Source organism: Gymnoscopelus microlampas (assembly GCF_963454915.1).
Source record: "Gymnoscopelus microlampas genome assembly, chromosome: 18".
Taxonomy (NCBI): Eukaryota; Metazoa; Chordata; class Actinopteri; order Myctophiformes; family Myctophidae; genus Gymnoscopelus; species Gymnoscopelus microlampas.
The window spans coordinates 26,730,708-26,752,145 of NC_139955.1; the positions used below are offsets into that span (position 1 = coordinate 26,730,708).

Below are 21,438 nucleotides of genomic sequence, written 5' to 3' on the forward strand. Positions count from 1 at the left end.
ACCAACCAATAACAGTACCTGTATCCACCCAATCTACCATTTGAATCAAACACATTTCACAATGCAACGTAGGCAAAAAAAAAAAAAACAGTCGCCCAGTCTCGCAACTCTCGCCACGCTAATTAAGCATGCATCCAGCATAAGTGACAGAGTAATATCAATCTTTTGAGGCCAAGACCACAGTAAACCCATTTTTAATCACGTGCCCCTCAGAACAATATTAAAGACAGTTGTAGACAATGGTATAACATTATTCAGTGTGACTCCGAATATACTTAGGCCTAGAATGATTGCTTCTCCCTCTGTATAGTTATCCACTGCTCTATCAATGCTCACCAAACTTCGATAAAGAGGCTGCATACATTTGATGTCACTCTTTCTGGAATCAGTTGTCCTGCACACCTCGTAATTGTACACATGAGGGAGAGTCCCTGTTCCCAATGTGTCTGAGTCTGATATAATAACGACTAAACACGTGACGAACGAAAAGGAAACTACAGCCAAAGCCAAGACTAAGAAAAAGGCCAGGTTGTCATTGTACTCCTTTTCGTGTGTGAAGTCAGTGAACTCCGAGAGAACTTCAGGAAAGCTGTCAGCCACCGCCACGTTAACATTGACTGTGGTATGTTGTATCCAACATACCAAAATGTAACTATTTCATGACCCACATTCAGTATATCAATGTCTGTCTCTACTACATTCAAAGTAGGCAACGCTATAAGGAAGAACACATTACAAGGCATTCAGCAAATGTCTAGTTTATAGTGTGCTATACAACCCTACAAAGGCAAAGTTCAGTAACTACGTTTTTAGACACACCGACTTATTTGTGTATCCCAAAGGTCAAATATATGGCCTTTGTAATGTTGGGGATAAAAACAATTACCTGAAGAACATATATACAATTAGTGCAATGTCACTTATAGACCCCTTAACAGACGACGTCACACTGATAAGAACCAGTACTATGCGTGCAACCAGTATGCGCGCAATGAAACCCATTCTATCAGGTCTCGCTAGGACGCGCCTCACTAGCCAACACACAAGAGGGGGTTGGGGTGTGCTGAAACCAGCGCACCCCGAAACAGGTTGAGAATTGATTGCGTGAAACAATCACCTGTGCGTCCAGTCTCAATGTTGGTAAACAAATAATTGGTCTATATGCCGATAACCACAATTTAAAACCCTTTTATCGTCAAATTATTTGCGTAATTACTGCACTTTGGCTTTGTAGGGCAATATAGTCATCAGGGTAAAACCTGTGCTGAAGTGTATCATTCATATCCCTTAAAGTCGGCCAAGTCAGCCCGGACAAAAAGGATAGTCATTTTGTACTTTAACATAAAATGCCAAACCCCAAAGAGTTTAAACGATTGACAGACATAGGGAAGTTTTAGACGAATGTAGCCACAACAATAGGCCATAGTATAGCGATTGACGCTGGCCATGGTGCTGAAAATCTCAAAAACAGCCAATAGCTACGAAATTGATTTCTAAAAAGCGATTGTTCTAGGTATACTCCAGACTGAGTTATTTGACTCACCCCTAGAGGAGAGTCTGGTTCATCCAGGATGCTCTTTTCACTCTGTATTCGTTGCATCGTCCCTGTAGAACCGGGGTCCATTATCAGTATGTTCTGACTACCAGCTCTGCCAAACTTACAGTCACTCTTTCTGGAGTCAGTCGTCCTGCACACCTCGTAATTGTACACATGAGGGAGAGTCCCTGTCCCCAAAGTGTCTGAGTAACGTGGTGGATAATATGGAATCACGGGGAGATCGGAATGACAAAAGATGCGAGACTGTCTCCATCTGTATATTTTCACTGATGTAATAACAACTAAACACGTGATGAAGAGAAAGGAAACAACAGCCAAAGCCAAGACTAAGTAAAATGTCAGGTTGTTATTGTACTCCTTGTCACGTGTAAAGTCAGTGAACTCTGAAAGAACTTCAGGGAAGCTGTCAGCCACTGCCACATTAACATTGACTGTAGCTGAACGAGAGGGCTGTCCGTTGTCCTCCACTACAACAGTCAGTCTTTGTTTCACGACATCTTTATCAGTAACTTGGCGGATTGTTCTGATTTCTCCATTCTGTAATCCAACTTCAAACAGCACCCTGTCTGTGAGTTTTTGTAGTTTATATGAGAGCCAGGCATTCTGTCCTGAGTCCATATCAACAGCCACCACTTTAGTGACCAGATAGCCAACATCTGCTGAACGAGGTACCATTTCAGCCACCAGAGAGCCACCACTCTGGACTGGGTAGAGAATCTGAGGAGCGTTGTCATTCTGGTCCTGGATCAGTATTGTTACAGTCACATTACTACTGAGAGGAGGTGATCCGCCGTCCTGTGCTTTGACAACTAAATTAAGTGCTTTCATTTGTTCATAATCAAAAGAACGCACTGCATGTATAACTCCAGTTTCAGAGTTTATAGATACATAACTAGAGATTGGATTACCACTGACCTGTGTTTCATCAACCATATAAGATATTTTAGCGTTTTGATTCCAGTCAGTATCCAGCGCACGAACAGTAAATATGGACATTCCAGGGGAATTGTTCTCTATGGCGCAGGCAGAATATGCGGCTTCTTCAAACAATGGGGCATTATCATTAACGTCAGATATTTTAAGGTTTAATATTGTGGTGCTGGAGAGAGGGGGAGACCCCGAATCGGATGCTATTATGGTTATGTTGTATTCTGGAGTTATCTCTCTATCAAAATGCTGATCAGATATCAAATTATAATAGCCTGTTAAAGATGACTGGATTTTAAATGGAAGCTTAGCATCTACAGAACACACTATCTTCCCATTATTTTCGGAATCTGCATCTTTGACATTTATAATTGCAATTGTAGTGCCAGGAGGCGAATCTTCAGATATGGGGCTCGAGAAAGACATGATATTGATAAATGGGGCGTTATCATTAACATCAGACACCTCGATTATAACTTTACTGGTCCCCGTTAAACCTCCTCTATCTTTGGCTTCTACTCTAACTTCATATTTCTTATCTTTTTCATAATCTATCTGACCTGACACAGATATTCTACCTGTGTTTTCATCTATAGCAAAAATATCAGCTATGCTCCCTTTCATTTTAGAGAAACTAAATATAATGTGTCCATTTGAACCACTGTCCGCGTCTGTAGCATTGACTGTTGTGATGTAAGTGCCCTTTGGCGCATTTTCCCTCACAAAAGCCCTGTATACTGACTGGTTAAAAACAGGAACATTATCATTCACATCTAACACTGTGATGTCTATATTTACTGTACCAGATCTCTGTGGAGTACCTCCATCCACTGCTATCAGTTTCAGAAAAAGGCTGGGTTGTTCCTCTCTGTCTAATGGCTTCTGAAGTATCATTTCAGCATATTTACTGCCGTCGGGATTTGCATGTTGTTTTAAAATAAAATAATCATTGGGTGTCAAAATATAATTTTGCAACGTGTTCTGCCCCACGTCAAGATCCTCGGCACTCTCAAGTGGAAATTGTACTCCAACTGTGGCTGATTCACTTATTTCAAATCGAACATCTTGATTAGAAAAGACAGGTGCGTTGTCATTTATATCCAGTATTTCAACAGTCACTCGGTGTAATTCCATCGGACTTTCTAGAATCATTTCGAAGCTGAAGCTACATGGAGTGACGTCGCCACAAAGCTGCTCTCGGTCTATTCTCTCATTCACGACTAGAATCCCTTTGTCTGTATTCAGCTCTATGTGCTGAACGCTTTCTCCGGTGACGATACGACCCCGACCAGAACGAAGCCGTTTCAGATCCAACCCTAGGTCTTGTGCTACATTACCAATTAGAGACCCCTTCTTCATCTCTTCGGGAATAGAATACCTGATTTGCCCACCTACCATATTAAGTATGTATAGGGAAAAAATAAACAGTCCAATTTGACGTCGCAGTCCACAACGCAATAGACCTCTCACGGATATGGGGAAGATATATCTTTGAGGTGCCATTATGGAAGAGAAGAAAAAACTGTCTTCAATGGTCATTAGAAGAGAAAATGTTTGTTAATTCGTAATCCAGATGGAGTTTTAATTAAATGTATATTTCCTTCACCAAATTTAAGATTGAAGTCTTATTCGCCACCCAACTGACTAAAGCTCTCCGCCCTATAGCAAAACACTCTACTAAGGGGGTGGGACACTGAATGACTGGCAATACTACACAGAAGTGTTCCACTGAACAATAGCGTCCCTTAGAGTCCAAACAGTGAACACCAAGTAGTTATACAAGATAACTATCATTCAAATCAGATATATCACATACAATGCAAGTGTTCCTATATTGTTCTCAGCAACATTAAATGTAGCCACTAAATTAGTTGTAGGGGGGAAATACAAATGGCAAAAATGCACTTCATGTAATATTAGACTACGAGTTTAAGCAAAGTGTCCATGAACACATCAACCGACTGATAAAAGTATAGGATGACACGAATAGGATGACAGATTGCTCTATAACACACAGCTCCGTCCATTGTGCTGAAATGCTCCAATTGAAACTGACAATCAACCATAACAGAAAGGCCCAATAAGTAAAATATAGAATAAAATAAATAGTGGTACATTATTGCATTTCATTAGAACAAGCTGCCTTTTTTAAATGTATAATTGGCACTTTTTAAATATCTGATTTCGTCATTTAGAAGAAGATACAAATATATAAAGATAAATTAAATACAAAGACGTGCAACAATTGCATGCTAATTCACACCTTACACTAGTGTTGTGTTGGAGCTTATATTCAAGTAATCAACATACTCTCACTCCCACATTCTCACAGATCTCTCTCAAATACTATAAAGGCGGCTGTCCATGGTGCCGAAAAGATGCTGTATGTAGCTCTATGTCAAAATAAAATGCCAGCACCAGAGGGTTTAAACGATTGACATAAGGACGTTTTAGACGACAGTAGTCACAAAAATAGGCCATATTTATAGACGCTGTCCATGGTGCTGAAAGCTCAAAAACAGCGCAATAGCTACGAAACGATTTTCTGAAAAGCTAACATTTTATCACGACGGACAAAAGAAAAATGGCTTACAAGTAAATTGAAAAGACAAAACAAATTCCTATTGTTTGTACTTTAGACTGGGTTCTTTGACTCACCTCTAAAGGAGAGTCTGGTTCATCCAGGATGCTTTTTTCACTCTGTATCCGCTGCATTGTGCCAGTAAAACTGGGGTCCATTATCAGTATGTTCTGACTACCAGTTCTGTCGAACTTACAATCACTCTTTCTGGAGTCAGTCGTCCTGCACACGTCGTAATTGTACACGTGAGGGAGAGTCCCTGTTCCCAAAGTGTCTGAGTAACGTGGTGGATAATATGGAATCACGGGGAGATTGGAATGACAAAGGATACGAGACTGTCTCCATCTGTATATTTTCACTGATATAATAACAACTAAACACGTGATGAAGAGAAAGGAAACTACAGCCAAAGCCAAGACTAAGTAAAAAGTCAGGTTCTCATTGTACTCCTTGTGTGTGTAGTCAGTGAAATCTGAGAGAACATCAGGGAAGCTGTCAGCCACCACCACGTTAACATTGACTGTAGCTGAACGAGAGGGCTGTCCATTGTCCTCCACTACAACAGTGAGTCTTTGTTTCACAGGATCTTTATCAGTGACTTGGCGGATTGTTCTTATTTCTCCATTCTGTAATCCCACTTCAAACAGCACCCTTTCTACAGTTTTATGCAGTTTATAGGAGAGCCAAGCATTCTGTCCAGAGTCCCCATCAACAGCCACCACTTTCGTGACCAAATAGCCAACATCTGCTGTACGAGGCACCATTTCAGCGACCAGAGAGCCACCACTCTGTACTGGGTAAAGGACCTGAGGAGCGTTGTCATTCTGATCCTGGATTTGTATTTTTACAGTCGCATTACTAGTGAGTGGAGGCGAACCTCCATCCTGCGCTTTAACAACGAAAGTCAATTGTTTGATTTGTTCGTAATCCAACGAGCGTACTGAATGTATCACACCGCTCTCAGCGTTAACCGAAACATATCCAGAGACCGGGGAGCCGCCAATATCACAGTCTTCAAGCATATACGAAATACGATTGTTCTGATTTTCATCTGTGTCTTTAGCCTTAATGGCAAGGACAGACACGCCAGGAGAGTTGTTTTCTGTGATAAATGCATTGTAAATTGTCTGTGGAAATATCGGGGCATTGTCGTTTACATCAGAAATCTTGAGATGAAAAGCTCTCTTGCTTGATAGAGGAGGTGATCCTGCGTCGGTTGCTACTACAGTAATATTATATTCTGAAACAGTTTCACGGTCCAACACAGAGTCAGTTAACAGAGTGTAGTAGTTCCTTAAATTTGATTTAATCTTAAAGGGAATATGTTGATCTATAGTACAGGTCACGTGTCCATTTTCTCCAGAATCCAAGTCTTTAACGTTAAGTATGCCAATGGTTGTGCCTGGAGTGGAGTCCTCAGACACAGGGCTGGTGAATGACATGACGTTAATGACAGGTGGATTATCATTTACATCTGTAACCTCAATGTCAACTTTACTTGAATCTGTTAATCCACCTTGATCTTTAGCTTCAATTCTGACTTCAAATCGTTTATCCTTTTCATAATCGATCTGACCAAGCACCGATATGACCCCAGTAGCTCTGTCTATATTAAAGATGTCAGAAATAGTAACTTTGTTTTTTGAAAAATAATACGTAATCTGCCCATTCAAGTCACTATCTGCATCACTCGCATTCACTGTAGTAACATATGTGCCTTTTGGTGCATTTTCCATCACGGTAGCCCTGTACACGGATTGATTAAAAACCGGGGCATTGTCATTAGCATCTAAAACAGTAATATCAATATTCACTGTGCCAGATCTGGGAGGAACACCCCCATCTACAGCCAATAGTTTTAACGAAAGGCGGGGCTGGTCTTCTCTGTCTAAATTCTTCTGGAGAACCATTTCAGCATGTTTGCTTCCATCTGGATTGGCATGTTGTTTCAAAACAAAATTATCATTTGCAGTCAAAATGTAGTTTTGCAGACCGTTATCGCCAACATCACTATCATCCGCACTCTCTAAAACAAAACGTGAGCCAAGTGTAGCCAATTCACTGATCTCGAACTGCAAGTGAGCGTTTTGAAATGAGGGAGCATTATCATTCACATCCAATATTTCTATAGTAATGTGATGCAGCTCCATTGGGTTTTCTAGCAACATTTCAAAGCTGAAGCTACAAGGAGTGACATCTCCACAAAGCTGCTCTCGGTCAATCCTCTCATTCACGACTAGAGTCCCTTTGTCTGTCTTCAGTTCGGTGTACTGAACGCTTTCTCCCGTGAGAATTCGAGCCCGACCAGAACGAAGCCTTTTCGTATCCAACCCCAGGTCTTGTGCCACGTTACCTATAACGGAACCTTTCTTCATTTCCTCTGGAATGGAATATCGAATCTGGCCACCAACTATATTAACCATAAGGAAAAACACGAGTAGGCCAATGTGACGTTGCAATCCACAACACAATCGCCATCTCATGGATAAGGGAAAGATATATCCTCGAGGTGCCATCATAGCAAAGAACAATAATAGTACAATGGTGGTCCTTCGTTAGTGGAAAAAAAGGTGTATATAGTCCATTTAAGATGTTATATGAGCCTTTAAAAAATGTAAGATATCCTTCGTGCCCCAACTGGCAATCTCTCCGCTGCAAAGCACACTGCTGAGGGTGGGACGAATGGCTTGCATCACTACACAGAAGCGTTCCACTGAACAATAGCGTCCCTTAGAGTCCAAACAGTGAATTTCAATTAAATATATAAAATTCATATATCAAACCATGTCTCACACACACACACACACACACACACACACACACACACACACACACACACACACACACACACACACACACACACACACACACACACACACACACACACACACACACACACACACACACACACACACACACACACACACAGAGAGAGTTGTCCAGGAATAGGGCAATCAAAAGCTGCTATGGCAGGAAGGGGCTACAAAAGTGGCCCAACCTGTGAATGTGGAGAAGCAGACCATACGAGGCAGCACTGCCTTGTATATATACCTAGCAGAGTTCATATTGCAAAGGAATGTGTAAAGAAATGGGAAACTGTCATATAAGCATTAACCAACATGCTTCGAAGACACCAAAACAAGAAGAAGCAAAAAAGGTTTAAAACAAAGGGCAACAATCTGCTTCATGTACTGGAGTAGAGTTTAAGCAATGCGTCCATAAACACTATCAATCCACTGATAAAAGGATAGGCTGTTCTAAACAAACACGGCGCTATCCATGGTCCTGAAAAGCTGTATAAGCAGTCCCATTTACATCCATAAATGAAAAAAGACAAATAAATTAAAAAAGAAGAAAGAAAATTGGTCCATGAAGCTTTTACACAGGACATTGATTTAAAAATCATTGCTGTTGTCATTTGTCAAATACAGTTGCACACTTAAAGGACGACTTCACCACTTTTCAACATATCTTCATATAATAGGTCCTCACTAATGCTCATGATAAAATGGTAAAAAAAAATTCTAATCAATCTGTGTCTCAGAGGAGGGCTGTAGACAGTTCAGAAACCCATCTACCAGTGACATCCTCGATGGGGAATCCAAGCTAATAGAAACCGCAGGCTTTGTATTCCTGCAAGTTGCAATGCAATACTAGATCTCATTGTTCTCGCCTTAATAAAAATCGGAATAAAAAAATTGTAATCTTTTTGGAAAAGAAAATCCTGCCTGACGATGATGTCACTGGTAGACGGGTTTCTGGACTGTCCACAGCCCACCTATGAGACACAGACCAAGTAGAAAAAAATGTATCATTTTATCATGAGCATTAGTGAGGACCTATTATATGAAAATATGTTGAAAAGAGGTGAAGTCGTCCTTTAATTTCAACCCGCATGAAGGGCGTTTTCAGGTAACGTTATTCATTTTAAATCACTTGTTAACTCACCTCTATAGGAGAGTCTGGTTCATCTAGGATACTCTTTTCATTGTGTATACGTTGCATCGTCCCTGTACAACTGGGATCCATTATCAGTATGTTCTGACTACCATTTCCGCCGAACTTACAGTCACTCTTTCTGGAGTCAGCCGTCCTGCACACCTCGTAATTGTACACATGAGGGAGAGTCCCTGTCCCCAAAGTGTCGGAGTAACGTGGTGGATAATATGGAATCACTGGGAGATTGGAATGACAGAAGATGCGAGACTGTCTCCATCTGTATATTTTCACTGATATAATGACAACTAAACACGTGATGAAGAGAAAGGAAACTACAGCCAAAGCCAAGACTAAGTAAAAAGTCAGGTTGTCATTGTACTCCTTGTCGTGTGTAAAGTCAGTGAACTCTGAGAAAACTTCAGGGAAGCTGTCAGCCACCGCCACGTTAACATTGACTGTAGCTGAACGAGAGGGCTGTCCGTTGTCCTCCACTATAATAGTCAGCCTTTGTTTCACAACATCTTTATCAGTAACTTGGCGGATGGTTCGTATTTCTCCATTCTGCAATCCCACTTCAAACAGCGCCCTGTCTGTGGTTTTCTGCAGCTTATAAGAGAGCCAGGCATTCTGTCCGGAGTCCACATCAACAGCCACGACTTTAGTGACCAGATAGCCCACATCTGCTGAACGAGGCACCATTTCAGCCACCAGAGCGCCACCACTCTGGACTGGGTACAGAACCTGAGGAGCATTGTCGTTCTGATCTTGAATAAATATCGTCAGAGTCGCATTGCTACTGAGTGGAGGGGAGCCACCGTCCTGGGCCTTGACACGTATTTCAAGTTGTTTGATTTGTTCATAATCAAAAGAACGCACAGCATGTAAAACGCCTGTCTCAGAGTTGATAGATACATAACTAGAGACTGGTGTGCCACTGACCTGACTGTCCTCCAGGAGGTATGAAATCCTAGCGTTCTGATTCCAGTCAGAGTCCCGTGCACTGACGGTAAATATGGATATTCCAGGGGAATTGTTCTCCGTGAGGTAGGCAGAATATGTGTTTTCATCGAACAATGGGGCGTTGTCATTGACGTCAGAGATTTTAAGGTGCAATATTTTGGCACTGGACAGGGGAGGAGAACCAGAATCAGTTGCTGTTATAGTAATGTTGTATTCTGGTGTAGTCTCCCTATCAAGATGCTGATCCGAAACCAAATTATAATAGTTACTTAAAGATGTTTGGATTTTAAAAGGAAGTTTCGAATCTATAGAGCATGTTAGCTGCCCGTTCCTTTCTGAATCTGCATCTTTGACATTTATTATCGCAATCGTAGTGCCAGGTGGGGCATCCTCTGACACGGGGCTTGAGAATGACATGATGTTTATTACTGGGGCATTGTCATTGGCATCAGTAACTTCAATAATAACTTTGCTGGTATCAGTTAGTCCTCCCTGGTCTTTTGCCTCTACTCTGACCTCATATTTCTTGTCTTTTTCGAAGTCTATCTGTCCTGATACGGATATGATGCCTGTGTTCTCATCAATTGTGAATGTATTTGGTATGGTCCCTTTAACCTGAGAAAAGCCATACGTTATTTGACCATTTGAACCACTGTCCAAGTCAGTTGCATTCAATGTGGCGATATATGTGCCTTTATTTGCATTTTCCATTACAGTAGCCCTATAGACTGACTGGTTAAAAACGGGAGCATTATCATTTGCGTCTAAAATGGTGATATCTATATTTACTGTACCAGATCTCTGTGGAGTCCCCCCGTCCACTGCTATCAGCTTTAAGGACAGGTGTGGATGATCTTCTCTGTCTAGAGGCTTTTGTAGGATCATTTCGGCATACTTACTTCCATCGGGATTTGTATGCTGCTTTAAAATAAAATTATCATTGGGGGATAGAACGTAGTTTTGTAAAGCATTAAGGCCGACATCAGAATCTTCTGCTGTCTTGAGTGGGAATTTTGCTCCAGCCACAGCAGATTCACTGATTTCAAACTGAATAAATTCCGTGGGGAAAACAGGCGAATGGTCATTGACGTCTGTAATTTCCACAGTAACTCGATGTAGTTCCATTGGGTTTTCCAAAATCATTTCGAAGCTGAAGCTACAAGGAGTGACGTCGCCACAAAGCTGCTCTCGGTCAATTCTCTCATGTACGACTAGAATCCCTTTGTCTGTCTTCAGCTCGGTGTACTGAACGCTTTCCCCGTTGACAATACGGGCCCGACCCGAACGGAGCCTTTTCAGATCCAACCCTAGGTCTTGTGCTACGTTACCTATAATAGACCCCTTTCTCATCTCCTCTGGAATGGAATATCGAATCTGGCCACCGGCTATACTAACCATGCAAAGGAAAAAAAATAGTAGGCCAAATTGACGTCGCAATCCACAACATAATCGCCATCTCATGGATATGGGGAAGATTCGAGGTGCCATCATAGAAGAGAATAATAATAGTACAAAGGTTGTCCTTCGTTAGTGAAAAAATGTAGTCAGTTCCTAATTCAAAGGTATTTAAATGAGATGTTCTATGTTCCTTTAACGCATGATAAGATATCCTTCGTGTCCCAACTGACTGAATCTCTCGTTGCAAAGCACTCTGCACAGGGTGGGATGATTGGCTTGCATCACTACACAGAAGCGTTTCACTGAACAAGAGCGTCCCTTAGAGTCTAAACAGTGAACTCCAAATGAATATATAAAATATAAAAGATTTATATCAAACCAGATGTAGCATTTACATGGATATATACATGTTTTTTTTATATATATATTTCATCATATTGCGCTTATAAAATTAAATTTAGCAAAAAAAGAAAGTGTAAAACAAAGGACGAAAATCGGCTTCATGAAATACTGGAGTATAAGTTTAAGCAATGAACACTATTAATCGATTGATAAAGGGATAGGCTGTTCTGAACTAAGACTGCGCTATCCATGGTGCTGAAAAACTGCAATACAGCCAGGCCCATAACGGAGCCAAATACGAAAAAAGAAAAACACAAAGACAAACAATTGGTCCTGAATGAAGACGTTATCCGTGAAGCGTGTACACATAGGTCATTGATTTAAAATGTATGTTTCTGTTGTCATTTCATTTCTCAAGCAGTCACACAATTTCGAAACGCATTAAGGGTGTTTTCAGGTACTATGTTAAATCACTTAACTCACCTCAATAGGAGAGTCTGGTTCATCCAGGATGCTCTTTTCACTCTGTATTCGTTGCATCGTCCCTGTAGAACTGGGGTCCATTATCAATATGTTCTGACTACCAGCTCTGCCGAATTTACAGTCACTTTTTCTGGAGTCAGTCGTCCTGCACACCTCGTAATTGTACACATGAGGGAGAGTCCCTGTCCCCAAAGTGTCTGAGTAACGTGGTGGATAATATGGAATCACTGGGAGATTGGAATGACAGAAGATGCGAGACTGTCTCCATCTGTATATTTTCACTGATATAATAACAACTAAACACGTGACGAAGAGAAAGGAAACTACAGCCAAAGCCAAAACTAAATAAAAAGTCAGGTTGTCATTGTACTCCTTGTCGTGTGTAAAGTCAGTGAACTCTGAGAGAACTTCAGGGAAGCTGTCAGCCACCGCCACGTTAACATTGACTGTAGCTGAACGAGAGGGCTGTCCGTTGTCCTCCACTATAACAGTCAGTCTTTGTTTCACAACATCTTTATCTGTAACTTGGCGGATTGTTCTAATTTCTCCATTCTGTAATCCAACTTCAAACAGTGCCCTGTCTGTGGGTTTTTGTAGTTTATAGGAGAGCCAGGCATTCTGTCCAGAGTCCACATCAACAGCCACCACTTTAGTGATCAGATAGCCCACATCTGCTGAACGAGGTACCATTTCAGCCACCAGTGAGCCACCACTCTGGACTGGGTACAGAACCTGAGGAGCATTGTCATTCTGGTCCTGGATCAGTATTGTTACAGTCACATTACTACTGAGAGGAGGCGAACCACCGTCCTGCGCTTTGACAACTAATCGAAATACTTTCATTTGTTCATAATCAAAAGAACGCACTGCATGTATAACTCCAGTTTCAGAGTTTATAGATACATAACTAGAGAGTGGATTACCACTGACCTGTGTGTCCTCAACCATATAAGATATTTTCGCGTTTTGATTCCAGTCAGTGTCCTGCGCACATACTGTAAATATGGATATTCCAGGGGAATTGTTCTCTATGACGTAGGCAGAATATGCGGATTCATCAAACAATGGGGCATTATCATTAACGTCAGATATTTTAAGGTTTAATATTGTGGTGCTAGAGAGAGGGGGAGACCCCAAATCGGATGCTATTATGGTTATGTTGTATTCTGGAGTTATCTCTCTATCAAAATGCTGATCAGAAATCAAATTATAATAGCCTGTTAAAGATGACTGGATTTTAAACGGAAGCTTAGCATTTATAGAACACACTATCTTTCCATTATTTTCGGAATCTGCATCTTGGGCATTTATAATAGCAATTGTCGTGCCAGGCGGCGAATCTTCAGATATGGGGCTCGAGAAGGACATGATATTGATAAATGGGGCGTTATCATTAACATCAGAGACCTCGATTATAACTTTACTGGTCCCCGTTAAACCTCCGTGATCTTTGGCCTCTACTCTAACTTCATATTTTTTATCTTTTTCATAATCTATCTGACCGGAAACAGATATTTTCCCTGAGATTTCATCAATTGCAAATATATCAGCTATGCTCCCTTTCATTTTAGAGAAACTGAATGTAATGTGTCCATTTGAACCACTGTCTGCGTCTGTAGCATTTACTGTTGTGATGTACGTGCCTTTTGGCGCATTTTCCCTCACAAAAGCCCTGTATACTGACTGGTTGAAATCAGGGGCATTATCATTGGCATCTAAAACAGTGATATTTATATTTACTGTACCAGATCTCTGTGGAGTACCTCCATCCACTGCTATGAGTTTCAGAAAAATGCTGGGTTGTACTTCTCTGTCTAATGGCTTCTGAAGTATCATTTCAGCATATTTACTGCCGTCTGGATTTGACTGCGGTCACGCTGGCCGCTCTTCAGAGAGAGTCGGTCGCACCAGCCGTGCTTCAAAAATGATTGCGCAGCTACGTGGCTTTTTGCGGTTAGGCGAACTGATGGTGCGTTCAATGAAATCGTAAATCCCAGTTACTTCAATATATACATGTAAAAATGTAATAAAACAAACTAAAAACATAGTTTGTGTCTAATGTTCTCGTCTGTGATTATTACCAAAATGTTTTACTGCACAAATTATTAATAATAAAATATTGTAATATTACAGAACCCCATACAGTTTAAAGTATTTTTTGGGAAATCATAAAAAAATCTAAAAACATAGTTATCACCCAGCAACTAAATGTTATTGTGCCCATGTGTGTCCTTTACAATATGTGATTATTACCAATATGTTTTACAGCAGCAAGTATTAATAATACATTATTGAAATATTACAGAATCCCATCCGTTTCAATGTAATCTTTAGAAAAATCATAACAAATCCAAAAAACATAGTTATCACCCAACAACTATATATTAATGTTCCCCATGGTCTCTTGTACACCTGTGATGATTATCAATATAATTTTAAGCAGCAATTATTAATAATGAATTATTGAAATATTACAGAATCCCATCCATTTCAATGTAATCTTTAGAAAAATCGAAAAAAATCCAAAAAACATAGTTATCGCCCAACAACTATATATTAATGTTCCCCATGGTCTCTCGTACACCTGTGATGATTATCAATATGTTTTACAGCAGCAATTATTAATAATAAATTATTGAAATATTACAGAATCCCATCCGTTTCAATGTAATCTTTAGAAAAATCATAACAAATCCAAAAAACATAGTTATCGCCCAACAACTATATATTAATGTTCCCCATGGTCTCTCGTACACCTGTGATGATTATCAATATGTTTTACAGCAGCAATTATTAATAATAAATTATTGAAATATTACAGAATCCCATCCGTTTCAATGTAATCTTTAGAAAAATCATAACAAATCCAAAAAAACATAGTTATCGCCCAACAACTATATATTAATGTTCCCCATGGTCTCTCATACACCTGTGATGATTATCAATATGTTTTACAGCAGCAATTATTAATAAAAAAATATTGAAATATTACAGAATCCCATCCATTTCAATGTAATCTTTAGAAAAATCATAAGAAATCCAAAAAACATAGTTATCGCCCAACAACTATATATTAATGTGCCCCATGGTCTCTTGTACACTTGTGATCATTACCAATATGTTTTAAAGTAGCAATTATTAATAATAAAATATTGAAATATTACAGAATCCCCATCGATTTCAATGTAATCTTTCAAAAAATCATAAAAAATTCAAAAAACATAGTTATCACCCAACAACTATATATTAATGTGCCCCATGGTCTCTTGTAAAGCTGTGATGATTATCAATATGTTTTACAGCAGCAAGTATTAATAATACATTATTGAAATATTACAGAATCCCATCCGTTTCAATGTAATCTTTAGAAAAATCATAACAAATCCAAAAAACATAGTTATCGCCCAACAACTATATATTAATGTGCCCCATGGTCTCTTGTTCACCTGTGATGATTATCAATATGTTTTACAGTAGCAATTATTAATAATAAATGATTGAAATATTACAGAATCCCATCCATTACAATGTAATCTTTAGAAAAATCATAAAAAATCCAAAAAACATAGTTATCGCCCAACAACTATATATTAATGTTCCCCATGGTCTCTCGTACACCTGTGATGATTATCAATATGTTTTACAGCAGCAATTATTAATAATAAATTATTGAAATATTACAGAATCCCATCCATTTCAATGTAATCTTTAGAAAAATAAAACAAAATCCAAAAAACATAGTTATCACCCAACAACTACATATTAATGTTCCCCATGGTCTCTTGTACACCTGTGATGATTATCAATATGTTTTACAGCAGCATTTATTAATAATAAATTATTGAAATATTACAGAATCCCATCCGTTTCAATGTAATCTTTAGAAAAATCATAAGAAATCCAAAAAACATAGTTATCACCCAACAACTATATATTAATGTGCCCCATGGTCTCTTGTACACCTGTGATGATTATCAATGTGTTTTACAGCAGCAATTATTAATAATAAATTATTGAAATATTACAGAATCCCATCCGTTTCAATGTAATCTTTAGAAAAATCGGAAAAAAACAACAACAACATAGTTATCGCCCAACAACTATATATTAATGTTCCCCATGGTCTCTCGTACACCTGTGATGATTATCAATATGTTTTACAGCAGCAATTATTAATAATAAATTATTGAAATATTACAGAATCCCATCCGTTTCAGTGTAATCTTTAGAAAAATCATAACAAATCCAAAAAACATAGTTATCGCCCAACAACTATATATTAATGTGCCCCATGGTCTCTTGTACACCTGTGATGATTATCAATATGTTTTACAGTAGCAATTATTAATAATAAATGATTGAAATATTACAGAATCCCATCCATTACAATGTAATCTTTAGAAAAATCATAAAAAATCCAAAAAACATAGTTATCGCCCAACAACTATATATTAATGTTCCCCATGGTCTCTCGTACACCTGTGATGATTATCAATATGTTTTACAGCAGTAATTATTAATAATAAATTATTGAAATATTACAGAATCCCATCCGTTTCAATGTAATCTTTCAAAAAATCATAAAAAATTCAAAAAACATAGTTATCACCCAACAACTATATATTAATGTGCCCCATGGTCTCTTGTAAAGCTATGATGATTATCAATATGTTTTACAGCAGCAAGTATTAATAATACATTATTGAAATATTACAGAATCCCATCCGTTTCAATGTAATCTTTAGAAAAATCATAACAAATCCAAAAAACATAGTTATCGCCCAACAACTATATATTAATGTTCCCCATGGTCTCTTGTACACCTGTGATGATTATCAATATGTTTTACAGCAGCAATTATTAATAATAAATTATTGAAATATTACAGAATCCCATCCGTTTCAATGTAATCTTTAGAAAAATCGAAAAAACAAAACAAAAAACATAGTTATCGCCCAACAACTATATATTAATGTTCCCCATGGTCTCTCGTACACCTGTGATGATTATCAATATGTTTTACAGCAGCAATTATTAATAATAAATTATTGAAATATTACAGAATCCCATCCGTTTCAATGTAATCTTTAGAAAAATCGAAAAAAAAAAAAAAAACATAGTTATCACCCAACAACTATATATTAATGTTCCCCATGGTCTCTTGTACACCTGTGATGATTATCAATATGTTTTACAGTAGCAATTATTAATAATAAATGATTGAAATATTACAGAATCCCATCCATTACAATGTAATCTTTAGAAAAATCATAAAAAATCCAAAAAACATAGTTATCACCCAACAACTATATATTAATGTTCCCCATGGTCTCTCGTACACCTGTGATTATTATCAATATGTTTTACAGCAGCAATTATTAATAATAAATTATTGAAATATTACAGAATCCCATCCGTTTCAATGTAATCTTTCAAAAAATCATAACAAATTCAAAAAACATAGTTATCACCCAACAACTATATATTAATGTGCCCCATGGTCTCTTGTAAAGCTATGATGATTATCAATATGTTTTACAGCAGCAAGTATTAATAATACATTATTGAAATATTACAGAATCCCATCCGTTTCAATGTAATCTTTAGAAAAATCATAACAAATCCAAAAAACATAGTTATCGCCCAACAACTATATATTAATGTTCCCCATGGTCTCTCGTACACCTGTGATGATTATCAATATGTTTTACAGCAGCAATTATTAATAATAAATTATTGAAATATTACAGAATCCCATCCGTTTCAATGTAATCTTTCAAAAAATCATAAAAAATTCAAAAAACATAGTTATCACCCAACAACTATATATTAATGTGCCCCATGGTCTCTTGTAAAGCTATGATGATTACCAATATGTTTTACAGCAGCAAGTATTAATAATACATTATTGAAATATTACAGAATCCCATCCGTTTCAATGTAATCTTTAGAAAAATCATAACAAATCCAAAAAACATAGTTATCACCCAACAACTATATATTAATGTTCCCCATGGTCTCTTGTACACCTGTGATGATTATCAATATGTTTTACAGCAGCAATTATTAATAATAAATTATTGAAATATTACAGAATCCCATCCGTTTCAATGTAATCTTTAGAAAAATCGAAAAAACAAAACAAAAAACATAGTTATCGCCCAACAACTATATATTAATGTTCCCCATGGTCTCTCGTACACCTGTGATGATTATCAATATGTTTTACAGCAGCAATTATTAATAATAAATTATTGAAATATTACAGAATCCCATCCGTTTCAATGTAATCTTTCAAAAAATCATAAAAAATTCAAAAAACATAGTTATCACCCAACAACTATATATTAATGTGCCCCATGGTCTCTTGTAAAGCTATGATGATTATCAATATGTTTTACAGCAGCAAGTATTAATAATAAATTATTGAAATATTACAGAATCCCATCCATTACAATGTAATCTTTAGAAAAATCATAACAAATCCAAAAAACATAGTTATCACCCAACAACTATATATTAATGTTCCCCATGGTCTCTTGTACACCTGTCATGATTATCAATATGTTTTACAGCAGCAATTATTAATAATAAATTATTGAAATATTACAGAATCCCATCCGTTTCAATGTAATCTTTCAAAAAATCATAAAAAATTCAAAAAACATAGTTATCACCCAACAACTATATATTAATGTGCCCCATGGTCTCTTGTACACCTGTGATGATTATCAATATGTTTTACAGCAGCAATTATTAATAATAAATTATTGAAATATTACAGAATCCCATCCGTTTCAATGTAATCTTTAGAAAAATCGGAAAAAAACAACAACAACATAGTTATCGCCCAACAACTATATATTAATGTTCCCCATGGTCTCTCGTACACCTGTGATGATTATCAATATGTTTTACAGCAGCAATTATTAATAATAAATTATTGAAATATTACAGAATCCCATCCGTTTCAGTGTAATCTTTAGAAAAATCATAACAAATCCAAAAAACATAGTTATCGCCCAACAACTATATATTAATGTGCCCCATGGTCTCTTGTACACCTGTGATGATTATCAATATGTTTTACAGTAGCAATTATTAATAATAAATGATTGAAATATTACAGAATCCCATCCATTACAATGTAATCTTTAGAAAAATCATAAAAAATCCAAAAAACATAGTTATCGCCCAACAACTATATATTAATGTTCCCCATGGTCTCTCGTACACCTGTGATGATTATCAATATGTTTTACAGCAGCAATTATTAATAATAAATTATTGAAATATTACAGAATCCCATCCGTTTCAATGTAATCTTTCAAAAAATCATAAAAAATTCAAAAAACATAGTTATCACCCAACAACTATATATTAATGTGCCCCATGGTCTCTTGTAAAGCTATGATGATTATCAATATGTTTTACAGCAGCAAGTATTAATAATACATTATTGAAATATTACAGAATCCCATCCGTTTCAATGTAATCTTTAGAAAAATCATAACAAATCCAAAAAACATAGTTATCACCCAACAACTATATATTAATGTTCCCCATGGTCTCTTGTACACCTGTGATGATTATCAATATGTTTTACAGCAGCAATTATTAATAATAAATTATTGAAATATTACAGAATCCCATCCGTTTCAATGTAATCTTTAGAAAAATCGAAAAAACAAAACAAAAAACATAGTTATCGCCCAACAACTATATATTAATGTTCCCCATGGTCTCTCGTACACCTGTGATGATTATCAATATGTTTTACAGCAGCAATTATTAATAATAAATTATTGAAATATTACAGAATCCCATCCGTTTCAATGTAATCTTTAGAAAAAAAAAAAAAAAAAGAAAAAGAAAACATAGTTATCACCCAACAACTATATATTAATGTTCCCCATGGTCTCTTGTACACCTGTGATGATTATCAATATGTTTTACAGTAGCAATTATTAATAATAAATGATTGAAATATTACAGAATCCCATCCATTACAATGTAATCTTTAGAAAAATCATAAAAAATCCAAAAAACATAGTTATCACCCAACAACTATATATTAATGTTCCCCATGGTCTCTCGTACACCTGTGATTATTATCAATATGTTTTACAGCAGCAATTATTAATAATAAATTATTGAAATATTACAGAATCCCATCCGTTTCAATGTAATCTTTCAAAAAATCATAAAAAATTCAAAAAACATAGTTATCACCCAACAACTATATATTAATGTGCCCCATGGTCTCTTGTAAAGCTATGATGATTATCAATATGTTTTACAGCAGCAAGTATTAATAATACATTATTGAAATATTACAGAATCCCATCCGTTTCAATGTAATCTTTAGAAAAATCATAACAAATCCAAAAAACATAGTTATCACCCAACAACTATATATTAATGTTCCCCATGGTCTCTTGTACACCTGTCATGATTATCAATATGTTTTACAGCAGCAATTATTAATAATAAATTATTGAAATATTACAGAATCCCATCCGTTTCAATGTAATCTTTCAAAAAATCATAAAAAATTCAAAAAACATAGTTATCACCCAACAACTATATATTAATGTGCCCCATGGTCTCTTGTACACCTGTGATGATTATCAATATGTTTTACAGCAGCAATTATTAATAATAAATTATTGAAATATTACAGAATCCCATCCGTTTCAATGTAATCTTTAGAAAAATCGGAAAAAAACAACAACAACATAGTTATCGCCCAACAACTATATATTAATGTTCCCCATGGTCTCTCGTACACCTGTGATGATTATCAATATGTTTTACAGCAGCAATTATAAATAATAAATTATTGAAATATTACAGAATCCCATCCGTTTCAGTGTAATCTTTAGAAAAATCATAACAAATCCAAAAAACATAGTTATCGCCCAACAACTATATATTAATGTGCCCCATGGTCTCTTGTACACCTGTGATGATTATCAATATGTTTTACAGTAGCAATTATTAATAATAAATGATTGAAATATTACAGAATCCCATCCATTACAATGTAATCTTTAGAAAAATCATAAAAAATCCAAAAAACATAGTTATCGCCCAACAACTATATATTAATGTTCCCCATGGTCTCTCGTACACCTGTGATGATTATCAATATGTTTTACAGCAGCAATTATTAATAATAAATTATTGAAATATTACAGAATCCCATCCGTTTCAATGTAATCTTTCAAAAAATCATAAAAAATTCAAA

General features: G+C 36.8%; 4 protein-coding genes and 1 pseudogene across 5 annotated transcripts in view; all 5 read right to left on the minus strand.

Annotated features, from left to right (window-relative positions):
• LOC311065419 (protocadherin gamma-C5-like) overlaps positions 1-21,438 on the minus strand; it is a gene marked incomplete at its 5' end in the record, with an annotated part of 366,358 nt that overhangs the window by 190,768 nt on the left and 154,152 nt on the right. The window lies entirely within an intron of this gene.
• LOC311033404 (protocadherin gamma-A6-like) lies at positions 1,680-3,844 on the minus strand (annotated as a pseudogene). Its single transcript has 2 exons — positions 3,605-3,844; positions 1,680-2,734 (listed from the first exon to the last, which is right to left on the minus strand). The product of its transcript is annotated as a protocadherin gamma-A6-like (transcript).
• On the minus strand, positions 5,075-7,549 carry LOC311033405 (protocadherin gamma-A11-like; the record flags this gene model as incomplete). The annotated part of the gene is made up of 1 exon (XM_084040913.1): positions 5,075-7,549. The coding sequence occupies one exon, from the start codon at positions 7,547-7,549 to the stop codon at positions 5,075-5,077; it is 2,475 nt and encodes an 824-aa protein (XP_083897039.1).
• On the minus strand, positions 9,006-11,363 carry LOC311033406 (protocadherin gamma-A10-like; the record flags this gene model as incomplete). The annotated part of the gene is made up of 1 exon (XM_084040914.1): positions 9,006-11,363. The coding sequence occupies one exon, from the start codon at positions 11,361-11,363 to the stop codon at positions 9,006-9,008; it is 2,358 nt and encodes a 785-aa protein (XP_083897040.1).
• The window catches only part of LOC311033407 (protocadherin gamma-A6-like), a gene marked incomplete at both ends in the record, with an annotated part of 35,376 nt that continues 26,117 nt past the window's right edge, over positions 12,180-21,438 (minus strand). The window contains one exon of the mRNA XM_084040915.1: positions 12,180-12,416. Within this exon, the coding sequence (XP_083897041.1) occupies positions 12,180-12,416 (237 nt within the window). The remainder of the gene's footprint in view (positions 12,417-21,438) is intronic.